The 19,871-nt window shown below is 39.2% G+C and overlaps 1 protein-coding gene across 1 annotated transcript; it reads left to right on the forward strand.

Moving 5' to 3' along the window:
• Positions 1–1,206: 1,206 nt before the first annotated feature.
• Positions 1,207–9,386, forward strand: LOC124216222 (arrestin domain-containing protein 17). Its single transcript, XM_046620486.2, has 7 exons — positions 1,207–1,618; positions 2,932–3,051; positions 4,341–4,558; positions 5,166–5,339; positions 6,189–6,564; positions 7,326–7,609; positions 8,606–9,386. The coding sequence occupies exons 1-6, from the start codon at positions 1,483–1,485 to the stop codon at positions 7,499–7,501; spliced, it is 1,200 nt and encodes a 399-aa protein (XP_046476442.1). The 5' UTR covers positions 1,207–1,482; the 3' UTR covers positions 7,502–7,609; positions 8,606–9,386.
• Positions 9,387–19,871: the final 10,485 nt, after the last annotated feature.

Here is a 19,871-nt window from a genome sequence, read left to right on the forward strand (position 1 = left end):
TCAAAAAGTTAACCGGTCGAAAATGGGAAATTTTCGAGATACGAATTTTGAAATATCGAATGATCAATCTATCGAAATTGGGATTTTCGATAAATCACTCGTTAAAATAACTATTTTTTCGAAAGTTCGTTTAATCGAACCCTCTTTTATCCGAAAAAGTATTTTCAGAACAGTTTACATTCCGAATGAACGAAAGCACCGGATGTGAAGTGTGATCAAAAAAATAAAGGACTGCAAAGGAATAAGCAACATATTTTTAATAACAATTAAACAGTAAATATGATTTCCCGCGCATTCAATTTATCCAAGACATTATCACATTGAATCGTGTTCGACATTCACGTTCGCGCTCTCGTGTTCCTTCACAAGCGCAACGCCATCTATTAGCTGCAACTGGTGACATTGGAAAGAATAAGTGTATTTCTGAAGTCTTGCAACCCTTCGGTATTTTGTCGTGCGGGTTCTGTCTCAGCGGATTTCGGCATATCGACCGTTCGAGTCTTCGGTCAGTCGTCATTGATAAATTTGTATTCGTGAATTTTCGAAAAAGGCACGATTCTGAGATTTGAAAAGTCGACTTTTTGTCCGATCAGTATTTATGCAGTACAATGTTTTGCTCTTTGTAATCTTGCCCATTCTATAAAAAAACCAATAAAAAAAAAAAAAAACACGTCTGTATAAATTTATTTATACGTTTTTGCGTTCTTTCAATTTTTATTTTCCTACAAGACAACTTTTTGTATTTGCGATCTTTCTACGTTTTCGACTGTCGGCAATTTGACTTTCGAGATTTCATCCCGTGGACTTTTTGGTCCATAACATTTTTATACTCCATCCAAATCGACCGTCGATTTCGCGCGTGCAAATATAGAAGACAATCAGTGTCCCCGCTGTCACGGATACCAATATCGTAGTTTCGAAGAAAGTCACCAGATAGAGCCTGAGATTTTTTCCTTCGGGTTATGGATCTGGCTAATGCAGAGTAATAAAAGTTGTTTGAATTGCTGGCGAGGGAGACAACGAGGCGTAGCGTCGCGGCGCCGAAATGGGCGTCCGGATGGACCGGCGGCGTCGTCGAGGCGGCCCCGATATTGGCGAGCGTGGTTGAACGGCGGCGCATGCGCGTTAGATGCGGCGCCAGAGAGCTTCTACCCGAGTGTGCATGAGCGTGTGAATTTTGGAATGTTGACAAGAGAAAAGTCCCGGGTGGTCGGTTGTCAGCGGCACCAGGATCACCGCCAGCGGCGGTCGTATTATATCCAACGAGGGAAAGCTCTATTTCTCAATTATAAAAAATTAACCGATCCTCACGGCGGACGCGTTTTAAATATTCAAATTTCGCATTCTGCGGTGCGGAACTCCGCCTACTTCTTCCCCTGGGAAATCGCCCCCGGCCACGGCCTCCAGCCACGTGGTCCGACGACGAAACGAAGAGTTTTTGCCCAAGGTCGTCTACGTCCTACAGGACCTCGAACATCCGGCATGGAACTCGACGACGACTGGACAGGGAGCGTGGAGTTGAAAATCGCGTTGGATCATCCGCAGGGTGTATTTTACCCGGGAAATCAAGTGGCCGGGAAAGTTCTCGTCAGCTGGAACGAGCCGAAGATATTCTTAGGTGAGATATGAGAATCCGAAATCACGATCTACGGATAATTGCTGGGTGTTAAAAGCCGTGGAAAGTACGTCGAGGGGTTAAAGGGTCGGTGAATATTTAATGCGGACGATTTGAAGCGTGGATTAAATAATTTACTCTCCGATACGTTCGGGTACAATGTAGAAACATGGTGTTCAGTGGTCGTAGAAATTTCCTTGAGTTTTGCTTGTCCTTCAAGAAGGATTTGTTACGGATTTTTTACTGGACGCCATGGGAAAGGAACAAAATAGTTCTACTGTTGCCCTAGCCCTTGGATTGCGACGTGGTTTGACTTGCCGAAAGTAGTCAGGACAACATGTTTGATGGCTTATCTTGTGCTCAAGAATGAATGGGACCCACAGTCTGAATCATTCGAAAGATCTTCATCGGTGTTATTTGTGCCAATGATAGTGAACGTCGATGAAACAAAATTTCCTATGTGCGACAGAAATGGATCTGAGTAAATTCGAGTAATACAATCTGAGACGTCTACAAATTGAGTAATCAGCCATAATTGGAACGTTCAAATGATATTTGAACTCGAGTGTTCCTAATCCTCTTCCAAGGTTTTTGAGCCCCATTTGCTTGTTGACCAGATCGGTTGGAAAATATCAGAGTTTTTCATTTCGAAGGTTCCAATCATAATGGCACCTTACTGTTTGTGTGACTCAAATTTGCTCAGTTTCATTACTGATACACAGCACAGACGATGCTTAATTCTCGTTCACCATCATTGGCGCAAGCAACGTTCCAGAAGATTTCTTCAACATTTTTTCATCTCTTCACCCAACTTTTGGTTCAGACCGTGAGTCGCACTAATCCTTAATGAAGGTCGAGTCCAGTGTTGACCACATTTTTCTTCCACTGTAGAACCAAACCATCCGCACCAAAGAGTGTGAGCTGATGATATATTTATGGAGTCGAAAAATTTGCAATACATAGCATGCTGCTTAGCCTATCCGTTATATATTATAATGTATGAGCTGTTTTCCCAGTATCGCGCAAGCTAATAAATATATTCTGCAATTAGAAGCGTAATTAGTATTGACTTTACGTTATCGCCGGTGAGCTTCCATCTGTCGAGCTTTTCATCGATCCCTGAAACCCATTCCCGGCAGCGGCTCTATGGCCGAGTAGTCCATGCTGCTCGTCGCCTACATCAGCCTTGTTATACATGCCGTATTGGATCCGTGTCTGCGGTTAACGAGAACGACATTGCCGTGTATGAGGAGCTTTTGCAATCAACTGACGCGACGTCACGAAACGAATTCGTTCAACATTTCCTCTCGTTTCAGGACTACGAGTGAAGTGCGAAGGAACGGGTTTGGTCTTCTTCACCGACAGGTCGGCTGGCTTTCGACGAAAATTTTCCAACGATGAGTCCTACCTTGCCCGGGAAGTCTACCTCATTGGTGGTCGGTATCGAACACGTGGTTCTTCCATTCTTCAAGGACATGGGTACCTTTTTTGAAATTTGCCTTGCACCTGCTTATTACTCCGAATGAATATCGCAAGTACGATAACACAGTTTTCGACAACCCAAGTAGGTACACGTCATTATCATTACTCATATTCCTGAAGTGGGCAGTCCCATACTGTGCTACCTCATAATATACTTTTTCCCCTCTCTGATTACTACACTCAGAAAAAAGTCTAGTGGTTATGATCAATATTCGGTCCTGGCTACGAAATTTCTGGGTTGATATACATTCGACCAAACATTATTTTCACACAGCCGAAAAGATTAATTGATTTTATAGTGCGTTGAAAACAAAATGGTTTAGTAATAGCGAAAAAATATTTCGCACCACAATCCCATAGATTTTGTTGCGATTCCGAAATCAGTTGTAAACAGTCAAGTCATGTTGTAAATATTGAAAAATGATTGATTAAATGTTGTAAGTGCAATAAGTATCGTTCGATTGTAATTTATGCCGCATGAAATAAGTGCGGCATCGATACAACGACAAAGAAACATGCCATTGTGTACTGACAGGCTGATTCAATGGTCTTGGACCACGAATGATTTAATTCTGCTGATTATGCTAGACCAATGCCTGGAACCTCTCCTGATAACTGCTCAACCTACTTCGCTTGCGAGAACGGATTTTTCACGATTCACCGAGAGAATTTTTCCACTTTGACAAAAAATTTTGTAGATTTACGATCTAATATATTATTTGATAGCGGTAATCAATCAGTAACTCTTATGATTTCGTAAATTTGACTAATCTTCATCCACCGTTAGATCTAGTGAACTGTATAAAGCGATTTTGTTGAATCTACCCGAGAGTATTCAATACTTTGATAATACCGTTAAAAAAGTATTATTTCATCGGATTGTCTAAATTAAAATCGAAATATTGTATTTATAAGTATATTTTATTCAACGTACAATTTTCTTGCGATTTGGAAACAATTGTTTCGTCAAATTTGGTATTTACAAAAAAATATCGCGTTCCCACAAGAAAATGTTCTACGAAATGCATCTACAAAATGATTGTTTCAAAAAAGCGAAAGTTTCCTCTGATCATACTACCTGCTGATCACTCCGAATGAATGTCACAACGTCAATAGCACAGTTTTCGCAAAGCCAAGTACAAGTTATTCCCACTACCCATGTTCCTGAAGTGGGCAGCCGCATCTTGTACCATTGAATAACATTCCCCTAAAATACTCTTTACCTTCCACGAAATATCCGCAGACGGAGAGTCGCCGGTGAGCACTGAGGGTGGTCAAAACGAATTTCCGTTCTCCATTGACCTGCCCGAAGAGATACCGGGGAGTTTTGAGGGCCGGTATGGCCGAGTCAGATACAGCGTCTCGGCCTTTTTGGACCTTACTAACGTCGTGCGGATAACCAGCAGCCTGCCGTTCACCGTTGTGCCTGTTCTGGACCTGAATCAAGACTCCCTCGCAACGGTAAATGATGCCTCGGAATTTGCTTGTACAACGGGTCACGTAACACTGACAAGGAACCCTAGGTGGGTCGACCCTTCCGATTTTGATCTGGTCCATGTATGTTGTAGTGCATCGAAAACTGAGAGACACTTGTATCTTTTTATCTGATAATAAATGGTTTAGAGGGGTGAAAACGAGCCCCAAAGGAAGAACCACCCAACGGGGTGATTTCTTGACGCGCTTGATGAATTTGAATGAAACCAACGCTGGGATGTTTCATTAACGGATAGAAACATTTCTGCGTTGGTTTTATTCAAATCCATCAAGCGCATCAGGAAATCACACCGTTGGGTGCCCATTTTTAGGGGTCGTTTTCACCCCTCAAAACCGTTTATTAGCGGATAAAAAAATATAACTATCGCTTAGTTTTGAATGCACTACGACATACATGAACTAGATCAATATTGGAGGGGTAGACCCCTACCTAGGATACCTTGTGAGAAATTTTGCACCGTGTGTGGTTGGATTGGATGGACGGATGTGTACTCCACGTGCCTTAAAGTACCCAATTGAAAATAACGGTAAAGCGACCACGCTGAAGAACTTTATGAAACGCCTTTGATCGCAGCTTCCAATCAGCGAGGACAACTCAAAGGTCGTAGTGGGTCAGACGGAGCCATTGAACATGCTGGTCACGTTGCCGGTTCGCGGATTCGTACCTGGCCAGACTATCCCGGTCAAGATCGTCCTGAACAACGTTTCCAACGTCGAGATCAGGAAGCTTCGAGTGGTTTTCAAGAAGGTTGGTTTATTAAAGCTCCAATTCAATTTCGAACTATTCAATTTTTCACACCGGCAATAATCCCCTCAACGCGGCTAGTGGGTAGAAGCACCGGGTTTTTCAAATCGACACTAGAAAGTTCACGGTTTAGCGGAAGCGAGATTATGGTTATGTGTTGGAGTAGTGGACTGGACTTTTTTGTTTTGTCATTTCGATGGAGCAATGATAGTAGAGTCTTGCATTTGGTTGTTACGATTGGCATTACGAAAGTAAAACGAAGAATACAATTTCGTTGAACCATATCTTTAAGCTACTTGTCTGCCAGTTTGAAAACTTTCCGTTCACGAATTTCAATAAAAAAAAAGTCAGGTTATTATCAATTTCCTAGTAACATACGTCATTACACAAGTTTCTCAATGCTGGAATGAACGTTAGTTGGTCTATAAACTTGATAAATTAATATTTATTTCCTTGTAAAATGAATTCTTAAAGCAAATATCGTTTTGTACAAGTTTCTTTCACATGGCTATGGAACACATTGTTGGAACGTTGTGTGTAAAATCGTTGTTAATCACATTTGCTCGAGTATCTAATCGATTCGTGAATGAAATAACCCACCAAGCACAGAAATCGAACAATCAAAACCATTTCAGCATCAATAAAATGCGGTACAATAATTCTATCTCCGTTAAGTTAAATTATAACAATGTCACTGCATTATCTTCACTCGAATTGTCCGTTTCCTAATTTTCTTCTCGTCAAAAGGAAATTTGTTGGAAAAAATTGACCCCACGATGGTTAACTCTACTTCGATTTTCTGAAAACCAACGTCCAATCAATTTCTCGACTAAATTAGTGCAATCACGACAGGTGATCACGTACCACACGCATCGTAAATCGCGTCGTCACAAGGAGATCATAGTCGAGATTGAATTGCCGGTAACCAAGAGTTGCCAGGTTTACGAGACGGGGGTCGATGTTCCCGCGGTGCCGCCGACGGGGTTGAAATTCTGCAGCATAATCGACGTCTGGTACACGCTGAAGGTCGAGGCTTGCGTCGAGGTGAACGAGTGGTACCTCAGGATGCTGCAGAAGAACCTTAAGACGAGGATGCGGATCGTGGTGGGAACGATTCCCCTGCGACACTACGAAACTCCCGAGGAAGAATTGCCCGGTGAAGGTACAGGGAGGCAAACGGAAGTCGGGAACATCGGTGAAAAGCCGAAAACCGACGATTTCGCTGAGAGTAATCTTACTTTGTATTACTACTTTCAAAGGACCCCGCAGAATCTTTATACAAATTCGCTCCCGGTTGAATTGGCTGGATTTTCGATATGTTATAGTAAATATCTTAGCGATCAAAAGTTCTCATGGATTCAAGTCCCAAAAATCAGTAATTTCCGAGATACAAGCTTCGGAAGGGGGGTGTATGGATTTTTTATATTTATGGATCACGCGATTTTTACGAATTACGAAGCTTCGATGGCGACTTGAAATTAAATATATCGCTCAAAAACTGCACAGCCGATTCGCAGAGACTCCGCACACGCCTGAAAACAGAACAAGTCGATTATTGTAAGAGTCGAAGGGTCTCGTTCTTCACGCGAAATCTGACGTTGCACCTTCTTCCGGAAAACCAGCGAGTCCATGGGTGGAATCAATTCACTGATGGATCGAATCACAGCTGCCTGCCTATCTTTGAAAATCACCCGTGCAGTTTTTTGAATGATTCATTTGATTTCAAGTCTCCTTGAAGGTTTATAATTTATGAAAATCGCGAGACCCATAGCTATCAAAAAATTCTGGACACCTATCTTCCGAAGCCTGCATCTCGTAAACTACCGATTTTGGGACTTGTATCCATGAGAACTTTTGATCGGGAAGATATGTACCACCGACAGGGATGCCAATTTCCATAAGGATTCTGCAGGGTCCTTTAGGCGTCTTCGCCTGATTTTACTGACCGCAGTTCTGGCTGAACCCAATTTATTATAACTATGTATACAGATCCGAGCCTCTACGAGCAGAGTAAAATCTATCCGTCGTCAAAACCTAACCGAGACGATCCCCCTGGAGATGAGGAGGCGGAAAACGGATCTGGAAACACTTACGCGCCGCTGTATCGCGTTTATACATTCAACAAGTCGAAAAGGAACAATCACTCTTCAAAATCTAACCATTAACGATTCGCTGATGATGTTTAACGTTTTACCTGCAGCAAACATCTGCCAATTCAAATTTCTTCCGCGTATATATTAATATGTTGTCACGTAATATATATATATACTAGGGTGCTTTTTTTTTTTGGACTATTTTTTTTTTTTCGGTCCCATCGTGAAATTTTGTTGGAAATACAACAAAAAAAATTCCCTGAAAGATTGAGCCCTTAATATTAATATTAAGTGCTCGCCCAAGGCATGTAAAGATTTCCCGCTTAAAATACACGTAAACTTTAATTTTTTTCTTTAAAACATCTACAGTTCAGAGGCATTCTATGGTGTAGTCTAGGACGTCGGTAGGTTTTCTTCGGAATGAAATGTTCTACAAAAGTGCTCATTGCGGTGAAGTCGTAACTCACACCGGCGAAGTCGTACGGGCCACCCAAACCCAATTTTTTCATGAAATTCTTGTCTTTTTACCCGTATCTCGTAAATAACAAGAGCTACAAAAAAAAAATATTCGACAAATTTGTAGGAAATTTAATTTTCTACAAAAAACTTTCAGAAAACCGAATTGCTAACATCAGTATTTATTGAGATATTGGGCTTTTAAGGTGAGGAAGTATGGAATTTTCATGAATTATTGAGTTAAATTGTCGAATTATTGATTGTCGAATATTTTTTTGTTTTGTAGCTCTTGTAATTGTAATGATGTACAAATAATGTAATGTACAAATTTATTGAACATTTCTTTTTTTGTAGCTCTTGTCATTTACGAGATAGGGGCAAAAAAACAAGAATTTCATGAAAAAATTGGGTTTGGGTGGCCCGTACGACTTCACCGCAATGAGCACTTTTGTAGAGCATTTCATTCCGAAGAAAACCTACCGACGTCCTAGACTACACCATAGAATGCCTCTGAACTGTAGATGTTTTAAAGAAAAAAATTAAAGTTGACGTGTATTTTAAGCGGGAAATCTTTACATGCCTTGGGCGAGCACTTAATATTAATATTAAGGGCTTAATCTTTCAGGGAATTTTTTTTGTTGTATTTCCAACAAAATTTCACGATGGGACCGAAAAAAAAAAAAAATAGTCCAAAAAAAAAGCACCCTAATATATACAGAGTGATATGCTAACGACCGAATGGCTTAACGCGCATGCGCTAAAATTCGAAAGAAAGAGCAGTTGTTTTTTTCAGGGTGACCAACATTTGTAAATTCAGACTTTCAAAAATTTCAAGAGACGTCGGTCATCTGAATCTACGAATGTTGATCACCCTTGCAAGTCAACTGATGTTGCTCTCGAATTTCAGTGCAGGCGCATTAAATCATTCAGTCATTATGAATTCACTCTGCATGTACACTGGACCGTTTGAAAATAATTTGTTTTTTTTATCTTCATGGGACTTACACCTAAAAAACTTTGTTTCAGTCCTAAAAAGTATCCTCGTAGAAGCGGAACTCTGTAGCTTATCAGAAAGACATTGCGCGCTAGACTTTTCCAATTTTCTTTTTCTCTCTACAATTGATATTTTGCGCAACATTTACTTAGTTCAGCTTTTGAGACTCTTTCTCTAGTTTTTCTCTATTCCCTAGCGAAAGGATTTCATTGTTACGAAGAACAAGGATCAAAGTAGTCAAAAGTCACCGTAGTCAATATCCGGACGGTAAAAAGAAAAATCTACCGTTAAAGGACAGTAATAAGAATTAATAAAGGTATTATTACATTTTTTTCAAGTTTCAGGATCATCCTCCATGTGTTTTCCGTACTGTTACGTCCTAAAAAGTCTCAAAAGCTGGACTCAGTAGCTTGTGTAAAAGTTGCGTAAAAATAAATTGCGGTGGAAGAAAAAAAAAAAAAAATGAGAAATCTAGCGCGCAATGCTATCCTGACAAGCTACGGAGCTCCGATTGTGCGAGGACACTTTTCAGGACCAAAAAAAAGTTTTCGAAGGGTAAGACCTACTAAAAATCAACGAAAAAAAAAAGAAGAAATTATTTTCAAACGATCCAATATATACACCTATATAATATATTTTATTCAACGAACGCTAATTCGTGACGCCTATAAGCATTTATATTGTTTGTATTTTCGGATTGTTGGGTTATAATTACGATGAATACACGAAAAATGACTACAATTTGATTATTAATCATCATAGGCTGCAAATCTCGACCATTATGGTCGTGCGTTATCACTTAATACACGCTAGTGCCATATATACCCATATATAATATTATACACAATAGGTAAATAAAATGTATAAACGAAGATTTTATGCAGGAAAGTATTAATCGACGTATAATTGTATCCTTCTGAAGTACTCAGAAACCAATGCAAGTGCCTAAGATTACCTCACAATCAACTCTGGATTATAGCACCTAATACAATTTGTGTTTTTTTTTTTTTGTTTTTTTTTTTCATTTCACTCTCTCTTGCGGTGCGATATTGGCTTACATGTATTTTTTTCATTTCTGGATCTTGCCGTGATTTCAAGGTATATAGTTCACCATGTATAAATGTTATGTTATAAAATTAACCCGTTAGGAAGCAATGGATTACTGCTTATTGATGGATCAAATATTTTTAATTTCTCTTAAAAATTTGTAAATTGTATCTTATGTTTGACGTATAATAAAAGAATTAAAAAAAAAAAGAACAAAGAATCTTCATACCAGGTCAGAAAGTAAATAAATTTTCAAGTTCGATGAAACCTGTTTACATTGGCCAGATTCTTATCATCAGAATGAATCACAAAACAATTTAAGCTAATTCAGTTTTTTCCAGAATCCCATTCTTCTGGATCCCGATACAGGAATTGAAATATTCAGAAATTTTGGAATTATAAAAAATACCGGCTGACCTAATACAGAGCTAGCAATAATTCTGTATAGTGTAGAAAACGTATTTCAAAAAATCAACAAGTCTTGTTGACGTAAGAATAGAAAAAAAATGAGTTTTTTCGAGATACTTTTTAGTACCATAAAAGGGGAAGAGTCTGTCAGTCTGTTCGACAAATTTCCACGATGATCTCAAAAACGGTTGATTGAAAAATCTAAAACTGATAGGACTTGGCAGCCAAATGAAGGAGTTTAGAAAAAAAAAATTAGAAAAAAGGAACTTCTCCGATTCGTTGAAATTAAAAAAAGTGATTCTCGACCGAAACCAATACTTTTCTTACATCACCAAAGGTTGTATGATACGTAATAAAAATCCAACAGCGAATTGAACGATCAGACGAGCAGCTAATAATGTCAGCAATGATAATTCCGGCCAGTGAACAATCCCGAATTTGCACTATACAGACCGCAATATCTGCATCCTGCACACTTCCTGTCAAGGGATGGCAGAACACAGCCTGCGGTATCGGTGCGCATACAACAAACAAACCAGGCCGATCATGATCCGGGTGTTGGATCGTCTAACCGAGGGGGTTTATTGGGTTAAGTCACGTCAGAGGATTCCTGTTGCGTGTTTCCGGGACGTCGGCCGGAAATCATCACCTGCCTAATGAAAATGTTCGTGTCTTAAATCATAAAATCTTTTTAAAGTGTTCAGCGTATAATTTATTACGTGGTTTATCTTGTAAATTTGATAAAACATGTAAGAAATCACGTCATAAATTAAAAAAACGCACGAACCGTCAGATACACTAAATCAAAAATCATACAGTCAACTATATATACGATTTTTGATATAATATGTCTGATTGTTTGTGCTTTCGTCATTTACTATGTGATATCTGACATATATTTTATCGAATTTACAAGATAATTCATGTAATAGATTAAGTAGATCTATAAAGCTAGTTCTACTTGTAGATTCCGATACTAACATTTTACCAACATTCTTAGCTCAGACACAAACCCCTTTTTTCGTGTAGAGGTTATCCCCATACTGATCAACTTTATCGATGATATCGATGGACTTTATCGATGATCGATAACGTTTACCCAAAAAACAAAAAAAGGGTTTGTGTCTCAGCTGTGCCGCAGCTAAAAATGTCGGAAAGATGTCGGTATCGAGATCCACACGCAGAATCGAGCTCATAGATCCACTAAATTGCGTGCTAAATTCATTCAAGACATTTTACGCCTCAAAACATGAAGATTTTCAGTAGGGCTGCGAATTTGCAGCGCAGGCTTTCTCGATGCATGGAATTGCAGAATTCGTCGGTTCGTTTCCATGACCTTCGGATCGAATTAAACGCTGACACGATATTGCAATTCGCGTTTTAAACCTGCCTAGTAATCGCGGTGATAATTTATTTCTCCTAATGGATCAGCTGCAGAGGCGACGGTTCTCGTGGTTCGGAATGAGGGCGAAGAGGAGATTCGAATTTCGGGAGAATTAATAGCTGCAAAACATTTCACCTGCACACAGACCGACTAACGGGCTTCACGTGTCCTTCGACGTCCCTCATAATCGAGGTAATTAACGAGGGATGGTGAAAAAAGAAGATAAAGAATAATCGTCGTCCCTATATTCCGCAGGACTTTCTCAAGGAGCGCAATAAAAAAAAAAAAACAATAAAAATAAAAAAATAAAATTAACCTCTTTTACTCAGGTTCTGGAATATCGAACTGTTCGTTTTTTCTTTTATTCGATAAACGTCTGGATGTACCAGGGTATAAATTTGAAAAGTTTTACATTTTTCATCTTCATATGTATTGTGAAAAATATACTTTCGTCACCGCGAACTTCAGATTAAACTATGAAACAACGATGAGAATCAGGGACACAATAAACGTATGTACTCGACTTCGATGGTGTATGTAATACATGATAAACAACGTTCGTTGCCAGCGTGCAATTTATACCGCTATATACTATAACAACACTAATTAATTCGCCAACAATGCATTGACGTATCGTTATTACACGCGCAACAATGGTATTAATTTTCCTAAAGTGGATCTAATCAATAATCAACGTGTGCTATTATGCATGGACGTATAGAGAGGCGATAAGTGCAATGTTCGTAATTTAGACACTCGAATTTCTACCTTCTCTCTGTAAATAATTAATTATAATTATGGATACTGTTCGATTACAGCAGGCATTCGGATAGCGTAAAATTTGGCAAAAACTAGAGTGCGCTGTTTTATGCCATGAAAATGAAAGGCAAAATAACAGCAGTTGAAGGTACTACTGGCTTAATGGTCCAATTTGTTAACTTTTGACTGCGCAAAATGTTACCGGAAGTTGCGCGGACGTGAATGATGCGGCGATTGTGTCATCAATCCGGCGTTTTAGGGTGGCAATTTTGCCTGCTATTAAATCAGCTATTAGCGAAGGCGGCTAGTTTTGTACCTATATCGTATATGTGGGTATAAGCCAAAGGCGGAACGGATTGCGAATGTGAAATTTATGATACATAACCCAACGCGTGCGTTCGTTCGCCTATTAATTCCATCTTTGTAGGTAGGAACTAACAAACGCTAAACCTGCAGGTTTGATTCCTGATTCGCTGACTGCCTTGGCTGCGGAGCCTAATTGCACGATTTCAAACGATTGAATTAACCAACCTCATTTACGTGTCTCGGGTTTACTGTCGAGATCTGATGAGGTTCGGAACCAATGGCGCGAATGGGAAAAAGAAATCGGAGAGATGCCCTTCCACGTTCCAAAAACGGTCGTTAAAGTTTCCTGAAGTGAACTTGGACTCGAGTAAAGAAACAAAAAATCTGCTACCGCAAGAAAATAGTATAAACAAGGCATTTTGAGCAGGCCGCTTTTTAAATCGAAAGTTCCAAGTTCACGGAAAAAAATATATTAATATCCAATTCGAATTTCGAATTAGAAATTCAGATTCATGATTAACGATTTAAAAGCCATCGGGCACATGAATGTATGACCATTTTTTTTATTTTGAACTACTGTAACGGCTCCACCATTATAAATTTTGGAATTCTGACTATGGATTCGTTATCTGTGACCCAAAAAACCTTCGCCTACCAATTTTTACCGAAATCGGAATATATTAAACAATTTTACCACCATATTGGATGGCGATTTTAGATTTCGCAATCTTTCGCAAATATTTTCAGTCTTTTTTCAGCACGAATACGCGAAATTTAAATTGAATTAATTAAATTAACCGTAGATTCATGATTAGAGATCCAAATAACCTCACGGTACCAATTTTCATTCGAATCCATTCATCCATTCTCAAGTTATCATTTTAATTTTATTTTTTGGAAATTTTATTGTTTAAATAGTTCAAAAAGTACTGAACCAATCAAAGGCAGAATCTATCGCCGTCGATTGAGAATAAAATCGCTGAAATCCAGTGACTCGTTATCGAAGATATTGTCGGATAAAAAACTTGATCACGCACATCTATACATACACAAACACAAACTCCAGTCGAAAATGGTCAGAGGTGATTTTCTAAACTCCAAAACGTGGAGATCTAGTGATACCGAACTAAACTTTTTATTTTCGGGTTGATTACAATAAATTTCTTCTTTCTCGGAGAACAGAGAAACGGGAAGTTGAAGACGTATAAATTTTCGACGTCAACGTGGTTACAAGTAGTAGTTACAGCTTTATTAATGATAAATACGGAAACGGGAATCATTGTTTGATATGCGGTCAAGTATCTGGCGGGAAAAATTACATGCCACGGTGTTTGAAATTTTTGAAAACGAACGTCGACGTGAAAGTATAATTTTAATTCATTTTACTTCTTCTACCACACACCTTATATTTCTATTCCTCGTGGGAACCGAGCGCAATAGTTTTAGTGGCCGTATCTCTGTTGCTTATTGTTAGCCATTTATCATTCACGCAGCCTGCAATGTCTGCAATGTCTGTCGGTTAGAAACGTCAGAAGAACTGATATGTGTGGTATTAAAATTTCAATCGAGAGTAGAATTTTTCCGAGCATAGTCCGTCTTTTCTACCGCAGTTTTCACAGCGCCACGTTCAATTTCAAAGAAAAGTACAGCCGTACGCTATTTCTTGTTCTTGCTTCAGCATGAAGATAATTCACTATCATCCATAATGGCCATAAAATATGAAATTTGAACTTGGAATTATTATTCCAGATTTTTCTAAGTTCTATTACTGTTTTTGAAACTTTGTTTCACAATACAAGAAATATTGGAAATGAAGTGTAAACTTGTTTGCAAACATCACACGTTTCGAGATTCTAAAGAACATTTTTTTAATACGTATTATTAATTATTTTCACGTCATTCGCAAATCGGGCTAAAATTGTCGACAATCGTAATCCCCAAAATTTCGATTCACAGATAACTAAAAACGATCGCCAATTTCTATCAGAGAAAAGTCTTCGTTTTGCTGATACTTAAAAAGTATAAAACTCTCTGTGAACAATATTTCCACAGAAGAAATGTCTACATTTCGATAAATTGCAGAACCAACGTGGAAAAACTGGAATAGTGAGTTTTAAAATTGGTTTTTCGAATCTTATATGACGGATCATTGCACTAGGATTGAAATCTTGCGACGTCGAATTTAGTAACCTAAGACAATGTTCCTCGAGTAAGAACGAGCAATTGCTTTTAACAAACGTTTCTCAAGCCTTCGTGGCAACCTCAAAGGCTGACCGAGAAATCCGGTGACTGCGAAGCGACAAAGGTTCAGGAGCTGGAGATTATAGCAAGGCGGAAATTGTCCCAGAGACAAAGGCAGGAGAATGTTGCAAAGGCAATAAATTCCCCCTGAACTTAAGCATTCGAAAATTGCGTTACCAATTCGTGTATATACTTTGAAGTTGTCTCCGTTAATTCTCGCTTTTGTTCATTCGTTTTCGAAACATTTTTCTTTCACTTATCTAACCAAGATTTATTTGAAGCTAAGAATTGAATCGCTAACTTTCAGTTTCAAAAGAGGACGTGACAAATTATCAGAAACTAAAATTAAAAATCTGCGACTGATGTGAATCGAGTCGAACTCCGTACAACGAGCATTTTTATTTAACGTAGAAAAAACAGTTTCCATCACGGCGACGAGAAAAGGAAATGCAAATAATGACAGCGAGAAAAAAACGCGGACGGAATTAACTGGAGACGATAAAACGCTGACTGAAAACCAGGAAAAGCTTGCATGAACGCCCGCTTTGAAGGTTGAAAAACAAATCGATTTTACGGAAGTTTTGCGAGCCCGCGTGATTTTAGATAAAACGAGTTTGTATAAGAATATCGGTAAGCAGCGATTTGGATTCAGCGTTTCATCCTTAAAGCGATACTCTTGAAAATACCCGATCAGCAACTTTTGATTTAATTTTTTGTTCTTGGTCCTCCACGTAACTTGGTTATGGAATGAATTTCTCCTCGTACATACACTTAAATTCTAGCCGGTGTAGAAAAACGAAAATTTTTCGACACACAGTGCACGACAAGTTTTGCATGTATTACATTTATTACCTAAATACTCGTAACTTTCCTCGTTGAAGACTCTAGACAGAGAAGAATGAAAGTGTGTGTGTATGTCTATATATATATGCATTCTCACTTGACGAAGGTCGAATTCGCGCGTGAACTAGGGAGGATAATGAAGGTGAGGTGGAAAATTTATACTTTATTTTTTCCCTTTTTACTCGGTCCGCAGCTCCGTAAAAACAGGCTGCCGGTTAATGTCGGTCGACAAAGGAGCCAGCTTAGAGAAAATTACGGTTGCAATTACAACCGAGTAATTATTATCATTCTCATTCAACGTTCTTACAGTTGCAGAATTTCCTACAGCTCCAAATACCGGCTCGTCAGCTCTAATGCCGTGACTTTTTCTCACATTCTGTATGGACCCGCCAATTTCGTCTGTAATTACCTCGCGGTTCTATAACCGGAAATAATATTTGATGGTCGGTCAATTAGCGGTCGCTGAATCGCAGAAAACTTCTGCATTATTACTGCATGAACAAAAGATCTGTTTTGAATCTGCAAGCCGAATCGAATGAGCATAATCGAAAAGAACGGTAACACATTTTATTATAATTTCTGGTCACGGTTACATAAAAATTCATGTTCACTGTGGACCCAGAACTGTATTTTCATAACTGAGTACGCAAAATTTGATTTCACATACCCAAATGAGTGGAAAAAATAGCACATTTCCGCACTAGTGCGGGAATTGAATCAAAATATCTAGTTACTAAGCAGGAAACATATTTCGATTAGATTCCCATACTAGTGCGGAAGTGTACCACTTTGTATACTCATCCGTCTACGCAAAATCGAATTTTGGGCACTGAGTTAGGATATAGTACTTTACGTCACAGTAGATCGAAAACGGGATTTTACGCCCGCGCCCGGATCTTAAAATCTCGTCTTACTCCTACGTAGGATGAAAACTATTGAAAACACTTTACACCCTTGATACGAAAATAGCTAATTCAACGCATGTGAGATGAAAAATAGTATACGTAATACGTGTGCGGAAATCGACTACTCTGCGCACTAGTCGTGCAATCTACTAGTTTAGATGGTGGTAAGAAATGAAAAGAGCTACGGATTGCATGGTGAGTAAAACTGGGAATATATCTCGGTGTAAAATTCCCGAATTTTTCGTCCATAACGTCGATATTCGTCGAAGAGTCGTTGCGTGCAGAGATTTCTCGGGGGCGCATATAATTAGACCGTATAATATCGCAGGGTGAAATCGTAGGGTCCGGTTGAATAGGGAATAGGAATTTCGAACTATTAGTAACCCTCGTCCGGAGGACTAATAACATTACCTCGACTATTCCACCGGAGAATTAGGAGAGACCGAAAGACCAGACGGAATGATAAAGTTTCCTCCACCCATACGCCGTATGGCCATAGGACAAGTTTCGGAGAGGAGCGAAACGTGCGGGCTCTGCAGGGTTTCATTCAATTAAACTTGGCGTGAATAAAGATTTAACGCCAGCGAAACTTCCGTCGGATCATTTGTCCTCGTCACTTTTAACGATCAAACCTCCCCATCCCCCCTCCGCCCCCGCAAAACCCTGCCATGTTGCTAGCAGCTTCCACGGTTATCGGATAACCGCACGTCTTTCTTTTTGACCTCTCCGATATACAATACCAACCTCGTCAGCATCAAACGAGACTCCGATACTGCAAAGGTGTGCATCTTGCGACGTCAAATTAAAATCACCAGCCTCGCTCCACCGCCTCTTCATTATTAATTCGAGGTACGCGTACAATTTGTGAAAATTTTGCACCTTCGAGTCGTGTGAAGTACTCTCGATTCATCGTAGAGAGCCACTCGAAGTGTCAAAGAGAGTCGCTTAAGGCCATGTGGAATCGCTTTAGCCACCTCAAATGGTTCCGGATCCATGATAAAGTCATTATAGTCCCACCGTCGCGTGAATTATTGATGAAGACACTTTGAGTCTTGGGGTTTCGATTACACCAAATGAAATGTTTGATCCATCGATTATACGGAACCACAATTTGAAGCGATCGATTTCCGGTTCCGAAATTATCCATACGGATTCTGTATATCGTCCAGGCACTTGACCCAGTGACCAATTTATTTATAGCCCAATAGAAGTTAGGAAAAAACCAGCGAGCGATAGCAATACGTGTGAGCCCGTGTGTGTCTGATGAACGTGTTACGGAAATAAAGTACCGTCAGATAACGGAATTACTTCTGAGGGAAATTTAAGCTCGGCATGTTGGTATAGGCACGTAGATACGTAGAACAGGCCGCATAATCTAGCAGGGCTATAATTTGGCCGGACATTGAATACCCAATTACGCCAAAATCCCGTTTCACCGATGCAAGCGCGACTGTTCAGTCCGACAGAGCTTTCGGTCTCGAATCGACTCCTCTTCAACCTTCCACGGGAAAACGATGTTCAGTCCAAAACGAATTGACAGATTGATGACTGGCTGTATTGGACCCAGTTCTAGGTCACGAGGAATCCTCAAGGGAATACGTCATTCATTTTATACGACAATTCGAAAGATGGATCAATGATAGCAGTGATGAATTGATCGTATTCGATATATTATGATCTGACTCTGTAGTCCTGATCATAAAACGTCTAACGGGATGTCTACTTCACTTTACTTTACTTTAATGTCTACTTTATCCGACGACCAAGAAATCACGACATTTAAAGTTCGTTTTTTCACGAACAAAATAAGGATTTTTTTAACTACATTACAGAATTTTTAAACGTACCTTTCTAAATATTTAGAGTATAGCATGCAACTTGAAATTAACATCTCGATTTTTTCGGTTATTCATCATCATAAATATTACTACCACAACGCTGAAGAGAGAAACGTATGAAATGCTTATATATTTTTTTTTTTCTAATTATAAAAAAAAGGGTAACAAAGAATAAAGTTTTTTAGTATATACAGGAGCGGTCACCGGACTTTGACATCACCATAGTAATACGCGCAATAAATATAACAATGTGTTCCGTATGTACATAGGTAGCAAAACAATCACATTTTCTTTAAATCGGTCTATCATTACAAGAGACTAATTTTAAAAAAATGTCAATGAGTATCTATATTTCGTATATTCCCGAAATCTGAGTTACTAATTAACCTAAAAATAAAACTCCCAGGTTCATTAATGAACTTTCATGACGTTTCATGACTTTTTAAGGGTCGCATTGAATTTCACGACACTTGAGAATTTTCAGTTTGCTTCAGGTTTAGATTAGATACTCTGAACGAAAACATCCGTGCACTGATTGGGATTAATTGATGCTAATGAAGGATGAGTTAAGGTTATTATATATACCGCAAATTTTATTCTTAGTGCGTGAATACGATGATTTTAGAATTCATATCATTCTCCACACTCTATCCGACAGAAATTGCTACCCCAGTTATGGTTTCCGAAAGAACTTTTCAACATTGTAACCAACGATCCAGAAACATACCTATTAAACATCGTCGATTAGAACTTGGCGAAGACTGCGGACTTCCTCCGTCATCACAATTATTACCAGTCGAAATTCGACATGTTTTGTAAAGAAAATTTGTGCCATTAGTTTTAGCAACGAGTCGGTTTACAATCAGCGATAAAATGCCTCATACTTCCGGAAGAATATAATACAATTCACGTCGACAACAGAATGAGACATTACGCTGCAGGCCGTTTGTAGAGCGATGTAGGAGAACCCTTGGGTCTCTCTGAGCTGTGAGCGCTAATTCAGTTATCGGTCTCGAACGCACATTCGCAGGCTTACCGTGGATTATCTCTTTGGGCTGGATTACGGTGTACAGTTGTATACATATACCTTATAGGAGGCTCAAGTGCTTCATCAAACGATTTCTGTTTCACTTTGAGAATGGCCTGCGATTCGTGCGCGCAAGGGGCGGATGAAGTGGGCCGTGGAAAAATGTTTCCTGTATCCACGAGGAAAAACCTATGTATAACTCCACAAGGCCCTGCATCGGGATGATGATTCAAT

The sequence above is a fragment of the Neodiprion pinetum genome, chromosome 4, assembly GCF_021155775.2.
Source record: "Neodiprion pinetum isolate iyNeoPine1 chromosome 4, iyNeoPine1.2, whole genome shotgun sequence".
Classification (NCBI taxonomy): domain Eukaryota; kingdom Metazoa; phylum Arthropoda; class Insecta; order Hymenoptera; family Diprionidae; genus Neodiprion; species Neodiprion pinetum.